This window comes from Vigna umbellata, chromosome 1 (assembly GCF_029865625.1).
Source record: "Vigna umbellata cultivar VRB3 chromosome 1, Vumbellata_1.0, whole genome shotgun sequence".
NCBI classification, from domain to species: domain Eukaryota; kingdom Viridiplantae; phylum Streptophyta; class Magnoliopsida; order Fabales; family Fabaceae; genus Vigna; species Vigna umbellata.
This window is the reverse complement of record NC_142165.1, coordinates 100,697,776-100,721,896: the sequence shown is the minus strand read 5'-3', so window position 1 is coordinate 100,721,896 and position 24,121 is coordinate 100,697,776. Positions and strand designations below refer to the sequence as shown.

The following is a 24,121-nucleotide window of genomic DNA, read 5'->3' as shown; positions in this document are numbered from 1 at the left end:
ACTAGAGAATTCTAGAAGGCTTTTTTTTATCAAATATGAGATATTTATGGTCCTTGGAATCTTATTTAGCCAACCAATAAATGTTTTCAAATGTATGATATAAAATACTTACATGTCAATATTCGAAGAAAAGAAAAGAGATAGGTGATTAAAAAAGTTATGTAGTATTTAAAGAAATAAATAGGGATCGTGTTTTATCCCAGTTGAATGTTGGATTTCTAATAAACGAAATTGAAAAGATAACTCAGCAGTCCTCACAGAATGTACTAATTCTGTCTTTTCTGTTCGGCATTGGCCTCAAGCCAATAACGAAGCTTGAAAACCTGCGACTTCATCACGCCCACAACGCACTAACGTTGGTGCCCAATGTGATTGATTGATACCAATTGCACGTGAGTTCATGTTTCAATGGAGGGAAAAATTCATAACATTCCACTTCATGTGATAAATAAATCAAAACTTTAAACAAGTCTAAATCATCAATAAATCACCCATTAAAATTCACTTTACCATATTGCCAATGCAATAACTTTTTGCTCTCAAAATGCAAAATTTTGCTGTTTACTGTTGCAAATATTCATAAATCACAATAGATGAATAAAAGCCCAGTATGAAATTGGACCATCATAAAGTTTAGGGTGTTACTCCCACTACTATCATAATTTGCTTCCTCCACCACCCCATTCCCCTTTTACTCTTTTATTTATTTTTTCATTCCTATTTTATCCTTATTAAAATTTTAGTGTTAATATTATTTAAAATCTCACATGAACATTCATTCTCTTTATCATTCTTCCCTCTTTCTTTTTGTTATTTTTCTCAGGTTCACTCTTACGTTCCACTATCGTTGGGTTGTCTCTCATGTTCCACTTCTTCTCTTTTATAGAATTCTCTTTTATAGAATTGTGACGTGAGAGTGTGGTGGACTTTGTGTTCAGAGGCGTGAGAGGTTCAGAGGCGTGAAGATGCGTAATAAAACCCTAAAATATAAACCGTAATCTTTAAACGGATGTTGACATCCGTCGATGGATGCTCACATCCGTTTAAAGATTACGGTTTATATTTTGCAGTTTTTTTATATTGATTTTGCTCACATCCGTTTACCCCTTCGCACCGCCACACCGCCGCACCATTGCACTGCCGCGCCGCACACCGCCCACTGCTGAAGGAGGAAGAAAACTTGTATGGAGGAAAAATGGAAGATGAGAATGGTGGTGTTTGGGTGAGAATCTGAGAAGGTTGGGAGGTGGGTGAGAAGGGGTAAAAATATAGATTTTAGGGTTAAAATAAATAATTAGAATTAAAAAAGTATAAAGGTTATTTTTGTAATTATAAAAGGTTAGTTTTGTAATTCAGAAAATATATAATAGAACTGGGGAGGTGGAGGGAAAAAATGTGATGGTGGAGGGAGTAACACCCTAAAGTATAATGACACCTAGAGCAAAGTTTTATTGGAGCATTCATTCACAAAGTAATTTACCATGTCTTTCTTCCTGCACCTTCCTGTTTTTCTTTCTGCAACCCCCATACAAGTTGAACTCCCCAAAGTTGCAATGCCCATCTTTGTTAGACCTCTAAAAGTGCTGAACTTCCCGTATGCTCCGTTCTGTTTCAACGTTGGTTTTTTTTTTTCTTCCTACATTCCAGTATCTTTGTTCATTGGATATTTTTGGAAGCCCATGTGCAACTCCATACCATTTGTGAATTATGATATTTCCCAACAGCATACCTTTAAACACTAGGAAAGTTTCCATTGAATTTAGTTTAATAACTCTGCTAATCGAATAAATTTTCGTACGTACGTAAGGGAATGCAAAGTTTAGGCATGATCACATCTGTTATCTACAAAGTAAATGCTTTTCTTCAAGACTAACATAATTAATAAAAGCATGTTGCACTTGAAACTATTTCTACACCCAAGTTAGGAGAAAACGAAAAACGAAAGAATAACAATGAACTAGTCAATTCAACAGAAAAAGCATTCAGCACAATTCTTAAGAGAAAATTGGGACAAAAAAGGGGTTGGTCTAAAGTGAATTTTGTCTTAAAAGTTACAGGCTCGCTTCCGTAAACTCCAGTCATTTCGTTATATAATTCTAAAACTAGTCCCAAAGGGGCAGGCAGATAATGTACCAAAATTATGTTCCCTTAGTATAAAAAATGTGTTTTTTCTCATATTGCTCTCCTTTTTCACCCTACTTGTGAGGAACATCAGAACTGCTTCAGGGTTATAGGATATCACTGATATCTCCCAAACATTACACTAAAAAGGATGGAAGAAATAAAATATTACTTCTTAGCAAGACAATATGACCTTCGTAGTAGGAAAGAATTATATACAATATCCAACACCAAGCACTTGAGATAATTTTTACAAAAATCGAAAATCAAACAGAGCTTATATCAATAAATATGAGCCTCAAGACGAAGAAAAATAAAGAAAAGAAATGCAAAACAGAGTGCACCAACATAATGGGCTTTAAGATGAAGAATATTATACAAGAAATTACTGTAGAGAGAAATGGTCTCATTACCCTTTTTTAGTGCAGCTGATAAACGTACATACATGATATCATACATTTCTGAGATAATCTTCTTGTTTTTTTTTGTCATACAATATATATATTATCATACAAGTCATTACATAGGGATGAACACAAGCCTATGTACAAAATATTCTATAAAACAATTAAAACTCCTTAAAGCACATAAATCACATGCATCAACTTTGTTACATAGATAATAAATCTTTGGGCATTGTAACGATTTAATGAAGATATTCGTTAACTAATAATTGAAACTAACAGAACCAATGGTAATGTCTCCAAATAAAATTTATCTTTGGGGGCAAGAAGTAACAATCTATATCAATATAATTGGTTCTCTCGAGAAATATTGGATTTAAGATTATATGAAGAGTTTCCCAAATCACATTTCTTTAAACAACTGTTTGAGTTAGATAAGTTAACAAAATGCAGAAGTCCTCACTCTATACTCTCTTTTGCACTAGATTTGGCCACCACACTCTAGTTCTTACTTTTCCAAAAGATCAAGGTTTGACCAATGAAGACATAAGACACAATATTCGAAAATGGATCTCCTGTCAATAGGTGAGTCTGGAAAGCTATGGTCAGTGTTGGTGGTAGTGGTCATGTAAGTTTGTTGCTTACCTTTTATGATGAGAAATAGGTTGTATTGGTATTGAGATCTTGATATTCATTTGTTACTTTTGTTTTATGATTTTTAAATTTACCAAAAGTAGATGCTTTAGTTTTGTAATAATCTAATGTAAGTTTATTTTGTAGTATTTTGCTATGAGAAATAGTTTGGATTTGTGCTTTGTTCTTTATGTGCATGTCTTAATTCTCTTTTTAGCTATGTTTTTAAGTGTCCAATTTCGTTGGTATGTGTTGTTTACTTATGTCCTTGCATGACCTTCTGAATTCTTCTACTGTTTTTTCCTTCGCAAGGATTTTATGGTTTGTGGATTTCTTTTTCTATTATCATGTGTTTGTTGATGTCTTTATGTGCATGTCTGAATTTTTTTGTATGATTTTAACTGTTACCTAAAGTATGTGTTTACCTTTGTAATTCTTAAAAGTTTTTTCATTATGTTGGTGTTAGTGGTCATATAAGTTTCCTGCTTAGCTTTTTGTATGAGAAATAGTATGCATTGGTGTTAAGGTCTTTATGTCCATGTGTTACTTCTATGTTTTTTAGATTTTTCTTAAGTAGATGTTCTCATCTGTACTCTTCTAATATAAGTTCATTTTGTAGTGTTTTGCTATGGAAAATAGTTTGGACTGGTGCTTCGTTTTTTATGTGCATGTCTTAGTTCTGTTTTATTGTTGTTTAAGCCAACTAAATTAGTTCTTTCAATTTATTATATCTAAAGTTTTGCTATAACTTTTGGTAATTCTTACTTTTTTTTAGTTGTTTGGTATGGAAATACTTTGTATTTGTGTTGAACTCTTTATCAGCATATTACTTCTGCTTTTTGGTTTTTAAAGCATGCTTTCATTTTGGGATTTTTAAAAGTTTTGGTAAGGCCTTTTTGTAGTTATTGGTGTTATGCTTTGGTCTTCTTAGTTATTGTCTGTTTAGTTTTTGTCTTTTTAGTTTGTGTGTACAGTATTTTCAGATTTTGTTTGCACAATATGCTTTCTTTGAGTATTTATGTTTTACTATGGCAGTTAATTTATTGTGCAAGCTATGCTACATTCAAGATTATGGTTTATGGTTGTTGTCAAATTCAGTCTATCTACTGTTTAGGTTAACTTGGTATTAATATCCATTAATATGCATATCTTAATTGTTGTATTCATTTTCACATACAAATCATTAATTGTATATATTATTATGTATGTTAATTGAGTAATTATGTCCATGTGTACTATGGTTGTATTTCATTGAATTTTTTCCTATTACAGAAATTGAAAGTTAATCGAGATTTCAAAGATTATTACAATTTAATTTTGCAAATTTTTTAGTTGTTATATATTGTATAGCATGACCAAAAAGTTTGATATCATAAAAGACATTTGTACTGGAGGATCCACTGGCGGTATCTCGGTACGCGCCAATAATGAGGCCGGATGACCACAAAATGGTAAGTGGGAGATTAAGATAAAACGGTGATCATGAGTGATTGGGTTGTGATTAGGCCTTAATTAAGGTCTCACTAATCCATAGCCTACAATCGAAACTATAAATACAAGTCAAAAGTAAAAGGTAAGGAGATTCTTAATTACGCATTTATTATAGCACCTCCCATTAGTGCATAAGAGATTAGACGAAGCTTGATTGGATGAAGATCGGAAAGAGCGTATGCCGGACAACGTTTAAAGGAAATTGTGTAAAACTTAGGTGACTCGACCCTATACCAGAATAACGTAAGATATAGATGTTTTAACTTGGCATTAGAATCAACAATTTGTGGTTTGTTGAGAATACGAATTTCACTTAGCATATTGAATTGTTTGTGATTAATTCAAATCTACTAATTATTATACATGTATTATATGACTGCTGTTGTTAACCAGGAAATAGAAAATAAATGGGCTACTCTGAATTCTTATTCTTTATTTTTATGTAATTCATAATTTAATGTATAATTTATTAACTTGATCTGATAAAAGATTAAAATTCATGCAGTAACTTTCTTTAGTAACTTGATCTTTTAAAAAAAATAGTTTCATATATGCAGTATAATTTAGTAGGTTGGGGCCAATTTGTATGAATAGTTTGTCATGAATCATGATTTATGCATAGAAAAGTATTAATTAAAATCATAAAATTTTGACTGAACTTTCATATTTCAAAAATTAAACATTAGCTCTCAATGGAAAATGCTTGAGCAGTGGTGAAAGATATTATGATAAGCCAAAGTTTTGGAATGGGTTCTAAGGTTTGTTTTTTCTTAAGTAAGGAGAGCCGCGTTTAATTCTAAAAGAGCATAATGCTTATGCTGAGTCAGAGCCACGAGAAAAGGGAGGAATAACATGAAAGTGAAAGAAAGATCAAAGTGAAAGAAAAGGAGGAAGCAATTTTCAGAATTTTTTTAAGCCAACACGCTATCTTAATTTATCAGATCATGACACGCATAATCTTTGAAATTCGATTGAATATATTTGCAAAGAGGATAAACATGACGTATATAATATATTATGTTTATCTTTTTTTTAAAGTTAAAATTTTAGAAAATAATATTATTTAAAAAAAATTAAGCATCAAAGCTGGTTCACATAAGATAATAAGAAGATTAATATATCAATTCACATATGGTAATAAGAATTACTTTTAAGACATGTAAAAATAATTTCATTGCACTGTTCATACTACATCACATGAAATGAACATATGAAATATTTTTTAATCAACTTGAATTATTGTAATAATTTCATTATTATTACTTTAAAGCAACATCAATTAATATTTACTGTACATTAACTAACATAACCTGAATATAGTTATCTAAAGAAATGAATTTTGCAAATATTAAGATATGAACTGAGTGGTGATTACGGAGGTGGTGTTTGTTCTTGTAGTACATGTCGAATTTCATCCACCCAAAATGCACAGAGAACAAACCGGGTTTGTATGAAAACCAGAATGAGTAACCAAGAAAACAAAGAAAGATTCTGTGTATTGCTGAAACATTCTGCGTTGACAGAGAACGCCAATTATTTGTTGGTGGAAGCTAGCTTTAGTAGCAATTAATTTGACTAAGGAAGAAGGTGCTGAATTTGGTACCCCAAAACTTTCCTATACACAAATAGAACTTGGCATTTTGGTAGATGTGCAAGCATTATACTGTAGAAATTATGCATAAGTGAACATTTTAGCACTGAGACAAAATGACACCCTTTTTTTTCAGATGAAGTAGTGGGTATCCACAAAGTTAAACCACAAATTCAATTGATTCGTAAGAAGTGGTTGGTTACTCTCTTTCTCCGGTACACCCAGATTTCTTTTGAGCTTAAAGGACTTCCTTCACTCAAAACATGGGACATCATTTTAAGTTTGGCTCAACCAATAATGTTTTTGTACAAAAGAATATTCTAATTCACCGGCCAATCAAGTGTTGGCAGATGCGTGAGAAACTATGAGATAAGAATAATTGGGATTTAAAAGGACAAGGAGAACTTCCTTTTCACAACATGGCTCAAAGTTACTTTCCCTTCTGCACTCATTCCTCCTTGCAAAATGGTTCTTAAAAATAATCACCAACATGTTTACCCTTTCATTATGTATCTCTGCCTTCAAAGTTTACTAATGACTTCATTTACTTTTGTGCAGATTTGCTGACATTTCTAATACTTCACCAAAAGGCTTAGAAGAAAACAACCATTATTGCTAAATGTTAACAACGTCAATCCAATCAAAGTCAGAGTCACAGACTCCCATCGGACATCCTAAAATCACGCCACTAAAAATCTTCATGGTAAAGCTCATTTCAACTTGACTGTTTTAAATGGTTCATCGCATGAGACAAAGGGCTAAAAAGCTTTCCCCTCCAAAGATAATCCCATCCGGGAAAATTACTTTTATTATCTGTTTCTTAGGCCCCATTCTCCTTTTCAACCATATTTAGTACTAAACTGATACAAAATACATCAATGGTTACTTTTGTCATTTTCTCTCCCAAACCACCCACCTATAGTTCCAATCCAATAATACAATCTATTGTTGCAATCACATAAATTTGGCAGTTAGCACTTCAAAAATGTTGGGTTTGGGTCTCTTCCAATCCAATAATGGTAAAGCTTCAAGACATTATTTATAAGCTCCGTCTTTGTGGACTCGTTAATGTTTTCTACTTTACCTTTTTGTTACTTTATTAATTAATCAGTTATATGTGAAAGACATTACCCATCAGAATTTGATACTAAGAGACAAGAGGTTGGTGTCTGGAAACGCCCTAGAATCACGTGATTCTCACGCATGGTTGTGTTCCCCAACATAAGGAGATGGTATATATCTTCCATTCTCTCTTGTCTTCACATCATTTTCTACAACTACTATAAACTTGTGCTTCGTTTGTTTATAATCCATTATTCTGTATTGATAAGTCACTTTCAGATGGATATCTAGTCACAGTTCTGACTTGGTAGGCTATAGTTCCCCTGCAGGTGTGTCTATATGTTTCCGGTAGTAGTACTAATGGTGGAGTCAGAAGGAAGTGTTGTTTTCTGTATTCAGTTTTCAGATGTAATTTAGACACTAAACACAAATACCTCTCATAATACTGAGAATTCGTTTTCTTACAAACACTTTAGTTGAAATCATATTTGAACCCAAAGAAAAGAGTCACAGTGAGTGGGGGATTGACTATCCAAACTTTTTGGTATAAGAAATGTTGTGGAAAGTTTTTATATTAGGCTAAGCACATAATTTGAAAGCAGAAAGAGTCATAAGATTTTTAGGTTGATGACGCAACTATGACAGAAATTTCAGCATCTAACATGAAATCAAGTTATGACCCTAATTGGGTGAATAATGGATCACTGGACCTGATGATTCTGGCTACAGGTGCAAGACACACATCATTGTCTAAGCCACATTATTTTTAAGGAATATGACCACGTAATGATTGCTCTTTCATTTTTAATTGATATATTGGAAAAAACTAAAGTCAAACAAGGAAACTGAAAAAAATGGTTAAACTTGACTCATGTTAGATAATGCAATATGGAGGGCACATTGCTACTGCTTTTATAGTTGATAAATTGTGTCCATCCAGTTTGTATTTGCACATCGTTAGGTTTAAGTCTCTTGGCAATCACTATCATCGGGTACTGGTTTGTCTCCTCCACTGACTAGATGAAATAAAGAAAAGCTCCACATACTATGACTCATACAATTAACCAAAAATTTTGATGGCTGTTACTGTTTGATGATTTAGGTAACATAGCACTTCATGTTAAACTCCCTTTTCTTTGGCAGTTTTATCTTGAGGAAGTGCTTTATTTGAGGGTGATTGTGAGCAGCATGGACCTCAACAAACCAGCACCATGTGAAAAAAGGATAAAAGCCTGGAATAACGGCTAAGTGACATACGTCAAGCTGGGGGTGATTAACCTGAACTGAACTGTATAAATTCTCTGAAACAGTATCAAATTCTGCTGAGGTAAACTAGCAATTAACCGAGTGACACGATTCAAGGGACCCTTTTCTTTTGTGAAATGTCACCCTTGACAAGCCCCTTGTCAGTTTTATCTCCATGACTTCATTGACTACTCTCAGTATGAGTGAACACAACCGTTGGTTGGTGGCATATTATCATCGACTTATTACACTGCTTTTAACTGAACATCTTTTGCAACTTGTGGATGGATAACTCGGGTGCATGAAAGACAAGGCTTTTACTAAAAGGATCATTATCATGAATATCAAGCATCCAATTTATGTTAATTGAGGGTCAAGTACCAGAGATTGCAACGACAGCTTACCCATGTGTGACCGTATGACCAAAAGGTATATCTAATATCACCCATTCGTTGCTGTCCCCACAGAGCACAAATTTTCTTATTCATACATTAAGCATATCGATTCCATGTCCAACTCCATCAATCAAATGCGTGCGTCTCTTTGTGCCTGTGCCTGCCTCTCTGCGTATATATACGTATGAAGCCTAGCAAAGCTGTCAACTAGACCCTCCCAAACTAGCTCTGGCATAAGTAGAACTACCTCACTGCCTATATCAACCACCACTTCCTCATATAGTTCTCATCCTCTCACTCTATTCAAACAAACATCATAGTTTAGCACTTGAGTTGGTATAGTATCAGGTATCAACCACGAATGTCCACAAGGTAAGAAAAAGCCAGCAAAAGATGGAAGTTGTTAAGTTGGTGTCTAGTGATCCAAGTGAGAGACCAGATACCTATCGAGTTGCTTACATAATTCATTTCTTGCTTGGTGCTGGTAACTTGCTTCCCTGGAATGCCCTGATCACTGCAGTGGATTACTTTTCCTACCTCTATCCCACCAAACACATAGAAAGGGTTTTCTCTGTGGCTTACATGATTTCATCTGTGATGGTGCTGCTTGCGATGATCAGTTGGGGAGGTTGGAGCAAAACAACGTTGAGGTTGAGAATGAACTTGGGCTTCTCCATGTTTGTTATGTCTCTTATGGTAGCCCCAGTCATAGACTGGACATCAAGCAGCACCAAGCTCAACGAGAGACCGAGTGGCGCCTATGGTTTGACTGTTGCAGCAGTGGTGATATGTGGTTTAGCAGATGGCTTGGTAGGTGGAAGCTTGATAGGGTCAGCTGGGAAGCTCCCAAAACAGTATATGCAAGCAGTTTTTGCTGGAACTGCTTCTTCAGGTAGGTACCAAGGCAATTCATTTTTTGCCCCCCCAAGTTCAATTCACTTTCATTCCCCATTGGCAGATTATGATTTTCTATTTTTGACAAATTCTTAGGAACATAAGAAGCAGTTTATTAGAAGTATAGAAGTTTTAAACAATACCATGATATGTACTTTTATTCTCGTAAGGATATACATGTTTTTAAAGGGTGGGAGAAAAACTAATGTAGATTCCTGGGTCTCGTTTTCTTAGTTTTTAACTGAGCAGTGTATCTGCGTGACAAGATCTTTTTTTTCGCATTTAGCATATTCTTTTATCTATAATCGATAAAGTAATCCTATCCATCTGGTAATAGAGCCATACTATTACTCACAGCAAGTGTCTCTTAAATATTAAATACTTCAGAGTTTTGAAACTGAAACTGACCTTGCTGCTATTCTTGCTTAAATATGTTGTACTTGGTCGGCCTCTAGTTTTTAAATGATGTTTGAAGTAAAATTCAGTACTTAGTTGAAATCCAGTTGCTGTTAAAGTTTGGACTTAGCAAAAAAATAATTTTTTTTCCGGGATGACAGGTATTCTAATTTCAATCTTGAGGATAATAACCAAGGCATCACTCCCACAAACTCCGAAGGGTCTCAAAATAAGTGCTCACTTGTACTTCATGGTTGCCACCATTTTTCTCCTATTTTGTATTGTGTTCAGCAACTTGCAGCACAAGTTACCAGTGATGCAGCAGTACCGTCAGAACGTTCATCAGGAGAGCACCTTATGCACAGGGACAAAATTTTGGGCAGTGGCAGGAAAAATCAAGGGAGCAGCTTTCGGAATTTTCATCATCTACACAGTGACCCTATCTATTTTTCCAGGATTTATTGCTGAAGATCTTGAATCCAAGCTTCTAAGGGATTGGTATCCTATTTTACTGATAGCAGTTTACAATTTAGCTGATCTAATGGGGAAGTCATTAACTGCCTTCTATGTTATTCAATCCATGACAAGGGCTATATGGGCTGCCACATCTAGGCTACTATTCTATCCACTCTTTGTAATTTGTCTTCATGGACCAAAGTGGCTGAAAACAGAAGTACCTATGGTGGTTCTGACTTTTCTGCTAGGATTTAGCAATGGATACCTCACCAGTGTCCTCATGATTCTAACACCCAAGTCGGTGCCCTTGTCAGAAGCAGAGTTTTCTGCTATTGTGATGACAGGGTTCCTCGGGTTTGGCTTAGTTTGTGGTTCGGTTCTTGGCTGGTTCTGGATCTTATGAAGGCCACCTTGTGATGTAATAAAATGAGTAAAAGGTAGTGGCAATCGTTGTAAATCGTGAGGCAAGAAAGCCATAGTTAGCTTACCACTACTAGGTTGTTTCTTTATTTGTTCTATGTTGTGAGTGTCATATCTTACCATCCCAGAACATGAGAAACCTTGAGATTATTAGGAAAATAGTAGATTAGAAATGTATTGAAAGAATCCATAAACTGAATGGAAGCTAAGATCTGCAATTGAACATTTCAGTTGATTCAATTTTGATTCTAGTATAGCTTAAATTTTAAAATTAACCGTAACCAAACAACTCCATAACAAGTACTAAGTAGCGTACTAAACCTAAGAACAACTAGTAAGACAAACTATTAAGTTAATTTAGTATCTAAATTAGACCTAATTTTCTCACTAAATAAAATAGAATCTCTTAAACCAACAATAGTCAGAAATCGAAACTTTGCTGCTGTCTTGCTAACCATCTTGGATCTATCACAACAATTTGACAAAATGAAACACATGCTCCATTAACAAATAAAAAACAAATGCACATGATTGCACACACCTGGGAACTTTGATTTGTCCCTACATGACATTGTGATAGCTGTCTAAAAATCAAAATCTGTCATGCCACCTATCCGCACGAGTGAATAATATAATTCCAAAACTGTACAACCAGAGTTGTTATTGTTGGACATAATAGAAGCATGCCAAATGAGAAAGATTTGACCATCAAAGAGAAAAGGAAAAAAAATGACCATCATTGGTAAGATTTGTGAACTGTCTCAAAACCTTCTAAAGGCTGAATAGCAAGGGGTCTGTAGCAGTAATTTCACAAAACATAAAACCACCAATGCTACGTTAATTAATGTTATTGGTAAGTACAAAATTTCACCTATTACACCTCCCCATTTTGTTTTGCATACCAATAGATTGGGTTTTGAGATGTTTAAATTTAAATTTTAACCTATGGATATTCAGTCATTCTACTTTATTGAGATTTTTTAATTTTTCTTTTAGCAATTCCAGTCATGTAAATCATATTTCACTTGAGACATTTTTTTTATGTACTAGACTTGGTGGATTTTAAATGTTTGTGGAATTACTATTATCTTTTCATTATTATCGTAATATTTCATGTAAATTATTTTGAGGTTAATGTATACCATATATTAAATCGTAATTATCGTTATAATTATCATTAGCATAATAATAATTTTTTAATTTAAAAAAATAGTTTATATTTCGAAATATGATGACAAAATAAAATAAAAAAAATAGCAAAAAATCAAAATAAATTGAAGAAAAAAAACTTATTTTGGAGTTAACATTGATGAATTATAGTATGATATAAATTAAAAAACTACTACGTAGAAAATATAAATTTAAATTGTTTCTGAGTCATAGTTACATTTTTTTTCTTTTTTTTCTTTAACACGTATTTATTTTTAAATTATCTATATAACATATTGTGGACGTATTTACACATATAGTACACTTTTGATTTTAGTTTAGAATATTCTCATCTTTATTTATTGAAATTGTAGTCAAAATACCAGTAAGAATTTGGTTCTGCAAGAGAATTTTGAACTGATTTTTTTGTTTTTATCTTTATTTTGAAAATATATGCATTTATATGTTTGAAATTGGTTAAATTATACTTTTGAAATAACTTTTTTATTTTTATTTTTATTTATTAAAAAATAAGAGACACAAATAAATATTTTCATTTATTTTATAATTACAAACCATATATTGAATTATTCGTTCAAACCATAAACCATAGATATATGTCAACCAACACCTGACAAATAATGAGAATATGAAACTTTGAAATTATATTGATTCAAATGATGATATAAGATTCAGACCACTCATATTGTAACTTTTTTTTTGTTTACTTCTATTTTCTTTGTATTCTACTTTGTTATTTGCAATGGGTTGAATTGAATAAACAAATTCTGTATTTAGTTATACATTTTCAATTTTGTTATTAGAATAGTTCAAATTAATTTTTTTCTTATAAAAATATGAACAAACTTAAAACAACTTTTATATTTCATCTTATAAACATATCATTTCACAAAATCATATTATAAGTAATTCAAAAAAAATTATTACAAAATTAATAAAAATAAATTATTAAACATATCATTTCCTAATATTTATTTCTATCTCCTATTTTTTAATAAATGAAAATAAAAAAAATTATTTCAAAAGTATAATTTAACAAATTTCAAACATACAAATACATATCTTCTTATTAAAAACTTATAATTTCTTTAATTTTCTTTTTCTTTTTATTTTAATAAAATTCAAAATTAAGATAAAATTAAAAATTAGTTCAGAATTTAATTTTCTAGAAATTGAATTTTGACTGTGGGGACAGTTACAAAAAACAAATGTTATGATACACAGAATGAGGTAATTTTAAAATAAATATATTAAAGTGGAAAAAAAAATCTAATTACATATCCAAACTCAAAACCCAAATCAATTGTTGCTAGGACTGGCATAAGAAATTAAACTATACTAAACTATACTGATTGAGTTCCCTTTTAACATCAATTCAACCAACTCCACCACCAAATTTGAGATGTAATGGCACAAATGAGTTTTAAACACTCAATAGCAGTCAGTCTCAACAAATTAAACTTGAGGAAAGCCATGAAACTTCTTTTAAAGATGTCTAGCAAACTCCTCGACCTCAATTTCCACAACCCTTCCATCTTCTCCTCCATCATTTCTAGATCATTTCCAGATCCTTCACCGCCTTAATCCTAGCAAGCCCAAAATCCCTGATCTTTACTCCAAAATTCTCATCCAACAACACATTACTCGGCTTTATATCCCCATGAATCACCGAATGCTAACACGCATGATGCGAATACTTCAACCTCTTGTCACCAAAACGGATAATGTCAAACCTCTTTCCCTGAGACATCAGCTTCGGATACCGCAGGTCTAGCAACGCATCTTGCAAACTCTGGTTCGGCATCAGCTCGTAAACTAGAACCAAGCAACTAGAACCAGCTTCTAACCGCATCGGTCCAAAGAAAAACCAAGTAACTAAATAAGAAACGACGACTTCATATTTGAATACAGCGTCAACTCGTTGGGAAATTCTCTCTCTCCCTGGATTTATCCGGTGAGTCCATAACCTTCAACGCCATGGTCTGGTCGAAAGATAGAGTCGCTTTGTGAATCAAACCGAACCCGCCATATTTGAGTTTCTTTGACGGTGAGAACGAGTTTGCCCAACATAAAACAGAATAAGACGTTGCTGGTTGTGCTCAAACAGTGCTGATTGTAAGAAAGTTTTCTCAATTTGGCACGGATTGTAGAAGCAAACCACAAATCCTGACTTTTGATCAAAATTTTCTAATTAAAACGTAGTGTTTTATTAAATTAAAGTTTTGTAAAAATGACTAAGTCTCGAAACATAATTTTTAATTTTGTTCATCCATCAGTGAAAACATTCAAATCACGATGACCTATTTAAAATTTTTTTATACAAATAAAAATATCCGAAATGATTAAACTATAAAAACAAAAATCATCCCTGCCTTACCTTGCCCACACCGAATCCAAACTTACTTTCTTCACTTTTCTTTCCACAAAGAATCCTCAACTTGATCCAAAAACAGCAGGGAACAAAAATAAAATGACAAAGTCATGAAATCATAGACGACCTCTATCAGATCAAAAGTTAAAGTCGTGTTCAATATCGCAACTTCCCAAAACAACACAACTTTAATTGAAAATAATAATACTAAACTCGTGTATCAAACTCTACTTAACTAAAAAGGAAATTATTTTGAGAAAGACCATTTAACACTTGAATGCCGTGCTTTGCAGACTCAAACTCATTTATCTCCGGAATATTATAATTTTTTTCCTAGAATTTTTTAAGTAAAGGCAAGATTTGACAAATCAAGGAGAATAATGTCCCCCCATCTTTTATTCTACAGTATGACTACATCAATCTACATTAATGACAAGGTGGATAATAACCATTTATCATTATCACTGTTCTCATCGGCCAAAAATATTACAAGGTTAAGGTCGTATAAACAAAGGTTAGAAAGTTATATTATATGAAAGCCAGCCACCAGTGAAACCAGCTTAAGAAGCAGCAGCTAAAGGAGGAGCGGGTGAAGCAACTCCATGTAAGAAACTGCCAGATTTCTCACAGGAATCTTCTTCAACTTCATCTTCTTCTTCCTCAGCATCCCAAAGAAAATGAGCATAGGATGCCAGAACATAACTACAAAACAAAGCAAGCGTTTTATAAATTCACAGAACGAGTTAACTATATTTCCACAAAAACATATTCTTAATTTCTGATCTAGGGGTCATCCCTCTCCAAATTATTGAACCAAAAATTGCTGTCTTTTAAGCTTCATTCAACCAGCCATTTTGAAACATGAATTTTGATAAGAAATTTGTCAGCCAGAGATTATATTATCCTCACAAAATTCATGAAAGTAATACTTATTTGTAATATTCAATCCAAACAATCATCTTTTTCTAAAGTAGTTTCTTCAATTATGCACTAAGCAATATTTACAGTAGATCAATAATCAATTAGAAACTACATATATGTAAAAGTTGAAAATATTGTAATATTTTAGTAACTGGATTATAAATATAATTAACTATAAATTATAATAAAAATTAGTACTTAGCCTTAATATGCAAACACTACGTTAAACAGCTGAAATTTGTCCTTAATTACTACAAAAAAGTTCCATACATGTCCATCTACTTAGACACGAAACTATGAAGTCCCAAATATACCACACACACACATACATATTATTAACGAATCGTGTCAGTGAATCAAGCTTAAATAGAACAAAGAAAGAGAAGACTTGATGATTGTTACCAGTCATCAGGAGCAGCTTTAACTGCTTGATCAAAATAGGTCTCCGCTCGCGAAGCATCCTTGTGGCTCTCCCAAATCAAATCTGCATACATGGACAGCACTTTCCCATCATTTGGATTCGCCAATATCGCTCTCCCACAGTACTCCTCTGCTTTCACATAGTCCCCTCGAACCTGCCATCAAATAAACAATTACACATATTCTCATCCATCGCTTTACACAGTCGACAAGTCACTCAAATATTCGCCAACTCACGTACCTCTTTCAAGTACCTCGCGTAGTTTCCAAGAAACAGAGGGTTCCCTGGATTAGCTTCGATCATTGTTCGGTAATACAAGTCCGTGCCATCGTTCCCGTTATTCGAATCCCAACACCCCGATCCCCCGCCGTCACCGTTGTCCCATCCGCCGCCACCGCCACTTCCGCCGCCTTCAGTGGACGCACTCTCGCCTTCGTCAGACTCGGAGAACGAAAACAGAGCGGAGCCGAACGAGGTCGTTTTGGCGCGCGCGGAGAGATCCGTCTCCGACAGCGCCCGCGTCATTCTGCTCGGGGAAGCGTCAACTGGCGACAGCGAACTCGACGACGCCGACAGCGTGAGTGAGGGCGTCCGCGGGATCCGGTGAAGGATTTCGTGTTCGCGGAGCGAATCCTTGAGGGTTGGGTTCGGGTTCGGGTTTGGGTTTGGGTTGGGGATGCAGGATTTGAGAATCGGAGTGGACGAGCTTCGCAGAAGCATTGTGGCTGTTGTCATGGATGTACGGAATGTCGTTGTCGTCCTCTCTGAAACGGTGAAATGAAAAGCAAGAGAGCCTGGTTGATGATGGAGAAGAGAAGGAGGAGGAACACTCGCTGACTAACGCGTCAGAGAGGTGAGGATGGTGGAGAATGGCGACGTAGCTTTATTGAAGGAAGTGATAAATGATCTTGGCCGTTGATTTTTTATGGAGTGGGGTCCTTAAATGTGGCCCACGAGCGGGAGTTTCACGTGAAGTAGGACCCGGTGATAGGATTTGGAGGCGTTGGATCTGGTTTGGACGGTGGGGATGGTGCGAAGGGACGAGGTGTGGTGTGGGGTTTGTGCAGTGGTGGAGATTTTTTAAGGGTGACTGGTGAGGTTGGGAAACGTTGGGGTCGCCTTCGTCGGGGCCTCTGCTTTGGATGTATGCTACGAGTCTTGGTTCAGCCGCGCCGCGAGAGATTGTTGTGGGTCCCGCTCTTCAAACTATTTGATGCCTGGGCTTTCTTGTCATTTCAGGCTTCTTTGTTGCGTTGTGAGGTTTTCCTATTGTTAGATATTTTATATTCTTTCTTCTCTTTTAATATTTTATAATTCCTTTCTTCCTGTTTTAATAACTTAATCTGATATTTCTCCTATTAAAACTCACTAACTCCGTCACATTTCTCATTTTCTAAAATAAAAATATTCTTTTTAATCATATGAGACTATACATGAATTATCTTCCTTTGTATGACCCACTTGCATCGTGACGGACTACTTCGTCAGGACATACTTTATCTTAAAAAAAATATCTCCGTTCTCAACAAATTAAACATAAGTCAAATAACATAATCAATTGCCTTCGGCAAAACACTCCTAGGTTGCAATAATACAAGCTGCAAACAATATATTTTATCAATTAAAGTAATTAAATTATTAGATAAAACACTACTAGTCTGATTAAATATTCTATATAATACTCAAAGCGGACAAAATTATCACTTAGAATATTATATAACTTTTATCCAACAAGCATAAACAATATATATAATTACTTTGTTATTATCATTTTAAAAGATAATGTTGTAACCAAAATAAATTCATATCTAATAATGATTATAAAATGGTACAACTATGGAGTTTTAAAAAAAATAACAGGTAAAGAAATTCAAATTCAAAGTATAAACAACTATATCATCATCACCATCTTTTATTAGACCAAAATTTAATTTTTCATTTCCTTACACTAAATAATGAATAAGAAAAAACACACAAAAAAAAGCATTCAAAAAGAGAAAATTAGTTTATAAAAGAAATAAACATAAGCTTAATTCAAACATTCATATAACAATCAAATATATAATTAGAGATTCTCTAGACTTAATTATCTAGATATGCACATCAATATTAGATTTAGACATACATTTTTGGGTCTTCACTACTATGTAAAGTTATTACTTTTTTTCAATGAAGGATATTCTTGGTGCTTAGTGTGAAAACTATTGCTCAACGGTCTGCTCACTAGATAGACTCTAATATCACGCTGAACATTAAGCTTAACACAACCCCACAAAACCGGCTTGTAAGGTAAGGTTTACACTAACTTATATACTATAAATTGACATTTTCTCTAGTCGAAGTAAGACTTCCAACCTTATGATATTCAATTTGAAGAAGAATATTGAATCACACTCAAAATATATAAGATTTAAATTTGGGTTTTTATAATTCATAACTCAAAAAAAAATTACAAAAGACAAAACTCAATTTTCTATCATAATTTTTATATCTCATTATATATGAGAGTACATCATTTTATAGGATGAATTATGCATAACATTATTAATTCCACATTAATTTTTAGTAAGTATTCTTTAATATCCACGAAAATTCAAAAGACCCGTCAAGATCATATCCTTCCTCATTATTCAACCTTATTATTCAAGAACATTCTTAATCATCATCAAATGTCATGAGTATATTTCCTCCAAAAGAAACATAATACTTGGATCAAAGATATGTTTTTTTTATTGAATTTTCATTTTAAAACTACAATCCTTACAAAGGTAGTTGATTTTTATTATCACTATTTTCTTCCTCTCTTTTTTTCATTTATTTCTTCTTTTCTCTTCTCTATATCTTTTTCTTTTTGAATTTCTATTTTTCTCAACTTCTCCCTTTATTTTCTTTTTCACTTAATTCTTCCTCTTTTATTTCTTTTTCTATCAACTCCTTTTTTTATTTTTTTTTCTTTACTAATTTTCTTTTTCTCCACCTCTCTTATTTTCATCACTTGAACATGTTTTTTCTGAATGTTCAACAAACATTTTCTCTTTATTATACCTTGTTCTTTATTTTTTTTTTTCTCCTCAAAATTTTCTTTCAATTTCCTTTCCATTTGTGAGCAAACCCATCAACAAACATGTCTCATAGGTAAAGTTGAGGAACACTTTTACCACCAATACCTACCAAGAATATGAAAATACAAATAAAATTTGAAAGTATATATATAAAAAATTAATTGAATATTAAGAAAGAAAGCTTTGATATAAGTAGTTTAAATATTTAGTTTAAAAAAAACTATTGATACTACACTAAAAATAGATGAAAATGTGACTGATAAGTCATGAAGTTGATCACTTCATATATCCTAAGAAGATTTATTGTATGTAATTCATATTATATGAATCATTATTTTTCCTATATTTAATTAAAATAAAAATTACAAACAAAAAGAAAAAAAGACTCTTTCCGATCTCTTAGAAGATTATATTAACAAACAATAAACTTTAGTAGGATAAGTTCTAACTCATGGTTTTGATATCATGTTAAACTGATGTTTGCATTTACTTATATATTATAAATTGATTTTATTTCTAGTCGATATGAAATTTTTAACCGTGAGTGTTATGTGTTTTAAGGATAAAAGAAATGAAAACGTATTATATAGGTATGTTTCACGATGAAAAAGTAAAAAAAAAAAACTGTCTTAAAAGATAAATGAATTGAAGATGATTGTCGTCAGCATGATTGTGGGTTTTGTTGGATTCCCTTGTGTTTGAAGTTGCATACTTGAAGGGAGGAAGGAACAAAAACCTAATGTGCTTGAGATAGAGAAGAAGAAAAAAAAAGTGTCGAGAAGAGGAAGGAATAGAACCATGAAGAGAAGAAGAGTAAGGAACATCACTTTTTTTATTAAAGTGTTTTTCCCCAAATCGTTGACAAAGGAGGGAACAACAAAAACCTAGCCCTAACCAGTGTTGCATGTGCAAGAAAGGAAACTGCCATGCATGTGTAGAGCAGTGCAGAGAAAAGAATGGAGTGTGTGTCACTTGCAGTGAGAGCATTTAAAAATTCAAAGTCAAGTGTTTACATGAATTTAAACCCGTTACATTCAACTCCAAAGAAAACTAATAACTCATTTTCTTTAAAGCACATTTTTTTATAGATATAAAATTATATACGATAAATGATTATAGAGATATTATTTAATCATTACTTTAAAAATTTTAAATCAATTGGATCCATACAAAAAATATATAATATCTTCCCATACAAATTTGTTTATAAGAGTTCTATTATAAAATCAAATAAAATATACATATGATTTTTTTATCTATCAAATTTTATTTCTGGACACAATTTATCGTGCTTTATTTCACATTTATAGCAAGCACTATACATGTTTTTTATTAATAATAATAAAATAAAAGATACACATTTAGAAAAATGTCAATTTTGCTGGCTGATAATATCTTGGCATTTAAATAAAAGATTTAAAGAAGACAACAACCACAAAGCCCCAATCTACTTAAAGCTATATTTAATGAAGTGTCCACTGAAGAAAAAACAAAATCTCTTGACTGTGTGTGGTATGTAAAGATGTTTTGTTATTGGCTATCAATCAAATTCAAACACTAGAAGCACTAGCTCATGTCCTCGACGTGGACAACTAATACAAATTTCTAAAATGGAGTACTGAGAAGGAATACGTCATATCTTATTCAAACGTGATTAAAGTATTTACTATTTTTTTAATAAATGATTCCATCAAAGAACTCAATTAAGTAATACGTACATTTTGTTTATTGGAAAAGAAGAGGATTTGAGATATTACGTAATGAATCTGAACCACTCAAATAAATAACATATTCATAATATCATTAGTGTGTCTTGGCGTTTTCAATATAAAAGCTAGAAGAACCGTTGCTAAAATATCTACCACCTTATATAAATAATTTTACTTCTTAAATTCCTGAAAATTGAAAATAAAAAACAGCAGGCCAGTTAGTCAAGTTATGCGAACTATTATTATTATTATTACTAAAGAAGATAATTTAAATAATTTACTTAATTATAATTTTTTAATTACAATATTTAATAATAACTTCAGTTATTTTTATAATTTTCAAAAAGCCAATTTTAACTTTTTATAGCCTTTTATTAATGAATTAAATTATTTTTAAAAAAAAATTCAAAAGTGCGAACACAAGCGTGATATATTTTCAATATATAAAACAACTCAGTTATAAATTTTATATTAAACAGTACTGCTTATAATATTTTATAATAATGATAATAGAATATGCTTTATTTTGTAACTGTGCAACACCTTTCGGTCATTTCTTCTCCTTTTCTAATTCCTTCTTTCTTTTATTAATTTTTTCTTCAGAGACACAGTTTCTTCAACTATATTTTCTCTCACTTTCGTATGCATATTTGAAATAATTATGTAGGTGCAGAAGGAAAAAAAAGCATAAAGTGGTTAATTCAAAGTTTTCATATAATTACTAATGATGTGTTCGCTTTTATTGTTGACAGATATTACATTAGATGGATTTGAGAATGAGTATGGTATTTGTATTTAAGGATTTGCGAGTGATGGAGACGTGCATACGTAGGATTTGCAGGATATTCCATCTCGATTAGTACGTAGGGAGGATTTTGGAAAGTGGAATGTATTTTTACAAGATTATTCTTCTTTTATTTCCTGTATTTTGTTTATGAGGGTCATCTGCCTTTGCCAAACTGCGAAGGAGGGATCCAGTCCGAGATAATGGAACCGATTATGTGAGTATTGAGTGGGAGGATAATCGGTTATGTTATACATGAAACGATTCCAGCAAGCTTCACCCTTCTACTACTATATTCCATACTAAAGTTTTATAAAAATACATGAGCTAAAACTCACTAAATCTACGTTTACAAATTCATTTAATAAACAAATTTTAATATCAGCAATCTCACACACCAACATGCATCAATTTTTAATTCAATATACCATCTTTCTCAAACACTCAACACACTAGATTTCACAATTTAATCAAAGTTCACAAATCAATATTCACATAATCATACAAACATCAAATATTATATGCATACCAAATTCAAACCAAATAAACTAGTTTTCCTTACTTGATTTATGCTCCGACGACGCTAAAAACTTTAAAATTCCTCCTACGGCTCCAAGATCTCTACTTGCTCCTACATTTCATCACAATTTGATCAGAGTATACCCATACTATCACTGATCAACAAAGAGTCTTAGAGAAAACTCAGACCCCAAAAGAGTGAAGAAAACCCCTACATGCAAAGACACCAAAATTTAAAGAAAATGGTAGAAATCGACTTACTCTATAGTTGAAATCAATAAGCTAGAAATGAAGATTCCACCTCAAAAAATTCTCAGGCAATCTCTATTCTTCTGATAGATGAATAGGGAGTTATGATATCTAGAAAGAAAGCAAATGAAATTTAAAGAAAATAGTTTTAGAGAGATAAAATTCTTTATACAATGAAACTCCATATTAGTAAATTTTCCTTATACGGTTGATTTTTTTGAAATAAAATAACAGAGTTCATTATTTAAAACATTCTACCACATCTAATACCTGTTTTTTTAGAGTCTTACACTCTTCCTTTCTTTCCTTATTTTTCTTTTGAATCTTCTCTTCTTTTGTCATTGCTTCTTTATTATAATAAATAAAATCATATTGATTCTAAAAATATATAAAATTAATTAAGACTTGCAAACAATATATTTTATTCAAATATAACAATCAGGAAAATAATGATATTATTATTTATTTTAGAGCTGTCAAAACGGGTAACTCCGCTCAACCCGGTTCAGTCCATCACGGGTTGGTCACTTAGTGAGCCAACCCAACCCGACTCACTTATTAGTGAGCTGAAAAAAATTCGAACCCAGCTCGACCCACCACGGGTTGGCTCACTAGCTCATTTAATTATTTTTAAATAAAAAAATTAAATTTTTTTAGTTCAAATATAAATAAACGTCACTCTAAAATGATGTTAAACTTCAAAGACAATTCAAAATAAATAAAAAAAATATGATATAATCTAAGCGTAATCCAAAATCATGTACGAACAAATAAGTTTTTAATATTGATAACTTTTGTATTACTTGTCCATTTATAATATTAGAGTCTTAAATAAATAATTCTATAATATTTTTCTATCTTAAAACAACTTCTTTTTTATCACCATCTACGATATAATAATAAAAAATGTTAACTAATAATATTAAAACATAAAATAATAAATAATTAAATTAAATTAGGTGGGCTGGTGTAGGCTCAGCACGGGTTTAACTCGGTGAGCCAGATTTTAAGTAAGCCGGGTTGAAAACTAACCCGTATAAAAGAATTAAATTTTTTTTCAAACCCAACCCATTTTAACAACACTAATTTATTTATTGAATTAAACAAATTTATTAGGACCAATACACTAGCATCTAAATGCATTTGCAAGTCAGTTGTAATTTTAGAAGACATTTTATTCTATCACGCTATATATACTTGCGTGTGTGTGTCTATATATATATATATATATATAAGTTTTAATATTTAAATATAAATAAACATGTTATGATAGAATATAAGTCTTAGATAAAATAAAATTTTATAATATAATTTTTTAGTTATACAAGGTGTAACAGGTCACCTACTTTTGTTGAAGGGAGACATATTAATATGAACAACTAATACCTTAACTAAAGTCATTCAGTGTCCAGTAATGTAATTGATGGATACATGATTCCATATATGATTGAAGGAGAAGACCAAACTTTGCAATAACTTAAAAATTGGCATCGTGCAAAAGTGGCAATTTGTTTTTCTCACTTCAAACACTTCCTATAGTTTTCTATTAAAATTAACTCTATAATAAATAATTGATATTTATAAATATTTATTATTTGCATATAGCAAAGTCATCTAAATTAAATCAAAATAGTTTGATAATCATGACACTGACAATTCGACCGCCCTTCATACCACACCAATACCGCATGAATCTAGACTAAATTAGATTAGTCCAACAGTCATTTAGATCGACTAATTAATCCAACAATCATCCAAACTAAATAAACTAATAAAAAAGAATTTAATAATGTTCGATTTGATAACA

The 24,121-nt window shown here is 32.2% G+C and overlaps 2 protein-coding genes across 2 annotated transcripts; one reads left to right on the top strand and one right to left on the bottom strand.

Annotated features, from left to right (window-relative positions):
- The first annotated feature begins 8,777 nt into the window (after positions 1–8,777).
- LOC124829817 (Nucleoside transporter family protein) lies at positions 8,778–11,333 on the top strand. Its single transcript, XM_047303387.2, has 2 exons — positions 8,778–9,834; positions 10,394–11,333. The coding sequence occupies exons 1-2, from the start codon at positions 9,336–9,338 to the stop codon at positions 11,089–11,091; spliced, it is 1,197 nt and encodes a 398-aa protein (XP_047159343.1). The 5' UTR covers positions 8,778–9,335; the 3' UTR covers positions 11,092–11,333.
- A 3,675-nt stretch (positions 11,334–15,008) lies between these two features.
- On the bottom strand, positions 15,009–16,861 carry LOC124829818 (Tetratricopeptide repeat (TPR)-like superfamily protein). Its single transcript, XM_047303389.2, has 3 exons — positions 16,232–16,861; positions 15,973–16,145; positions 15,009–15,351 (listed from the first exon to the last, which is right to left on the bottom strand). Exons 1-3 carry the CDS (start codon positions 16,724–16,726, stop codon positions 15,210–15,212), a joined length of 810 nt encoding a protein of 269 aa, XP_047159345.1. The 5' UTR covers positions 16,727–16,861; the 3' UTR covers positions 15,009–15,209.
- Between the last annotated feature and the right edge of the window lie 7,260 nt (positions 16,862–24,121).

Coding starts and splice junctions, on each gene's coding strand:
- LOC124829818 (XM_047303389.2), bottom strand. CDS start 16,726: ATGACAACAGCCACAATGCTTCTGCGAAGCTCGTCCACTCCGATTCTC. Junction 16,146..16,231: donor ACGCGAGGTACTTGAAAGAG/GTACGTGAGTTG, acceptor ATTTGATGGCAG/GTTCGAGGGGACTATGTGAA. Junction 15,352..15,972: donor AAAGCTGCTCCTGATGACTG/GTAACAATCATC, acceptor TTTGTTTTGTAG/TTATGTTCTGGCATCCTATG.
- LOC124829817 (XM_047303387.2), top strand. CDS start 9,336: ATGGAAGTTGTTAAGTTGGTGTCTAGTGATCCAAGTGAGAGACCAGAT. Junction 9,835..10,393: donor TGCTGGAACTGCTTCTTCAG/GTAGGTACCAAG, acceptor CCGGGATGACAG/GTATTCTAATTTCAATCTTG.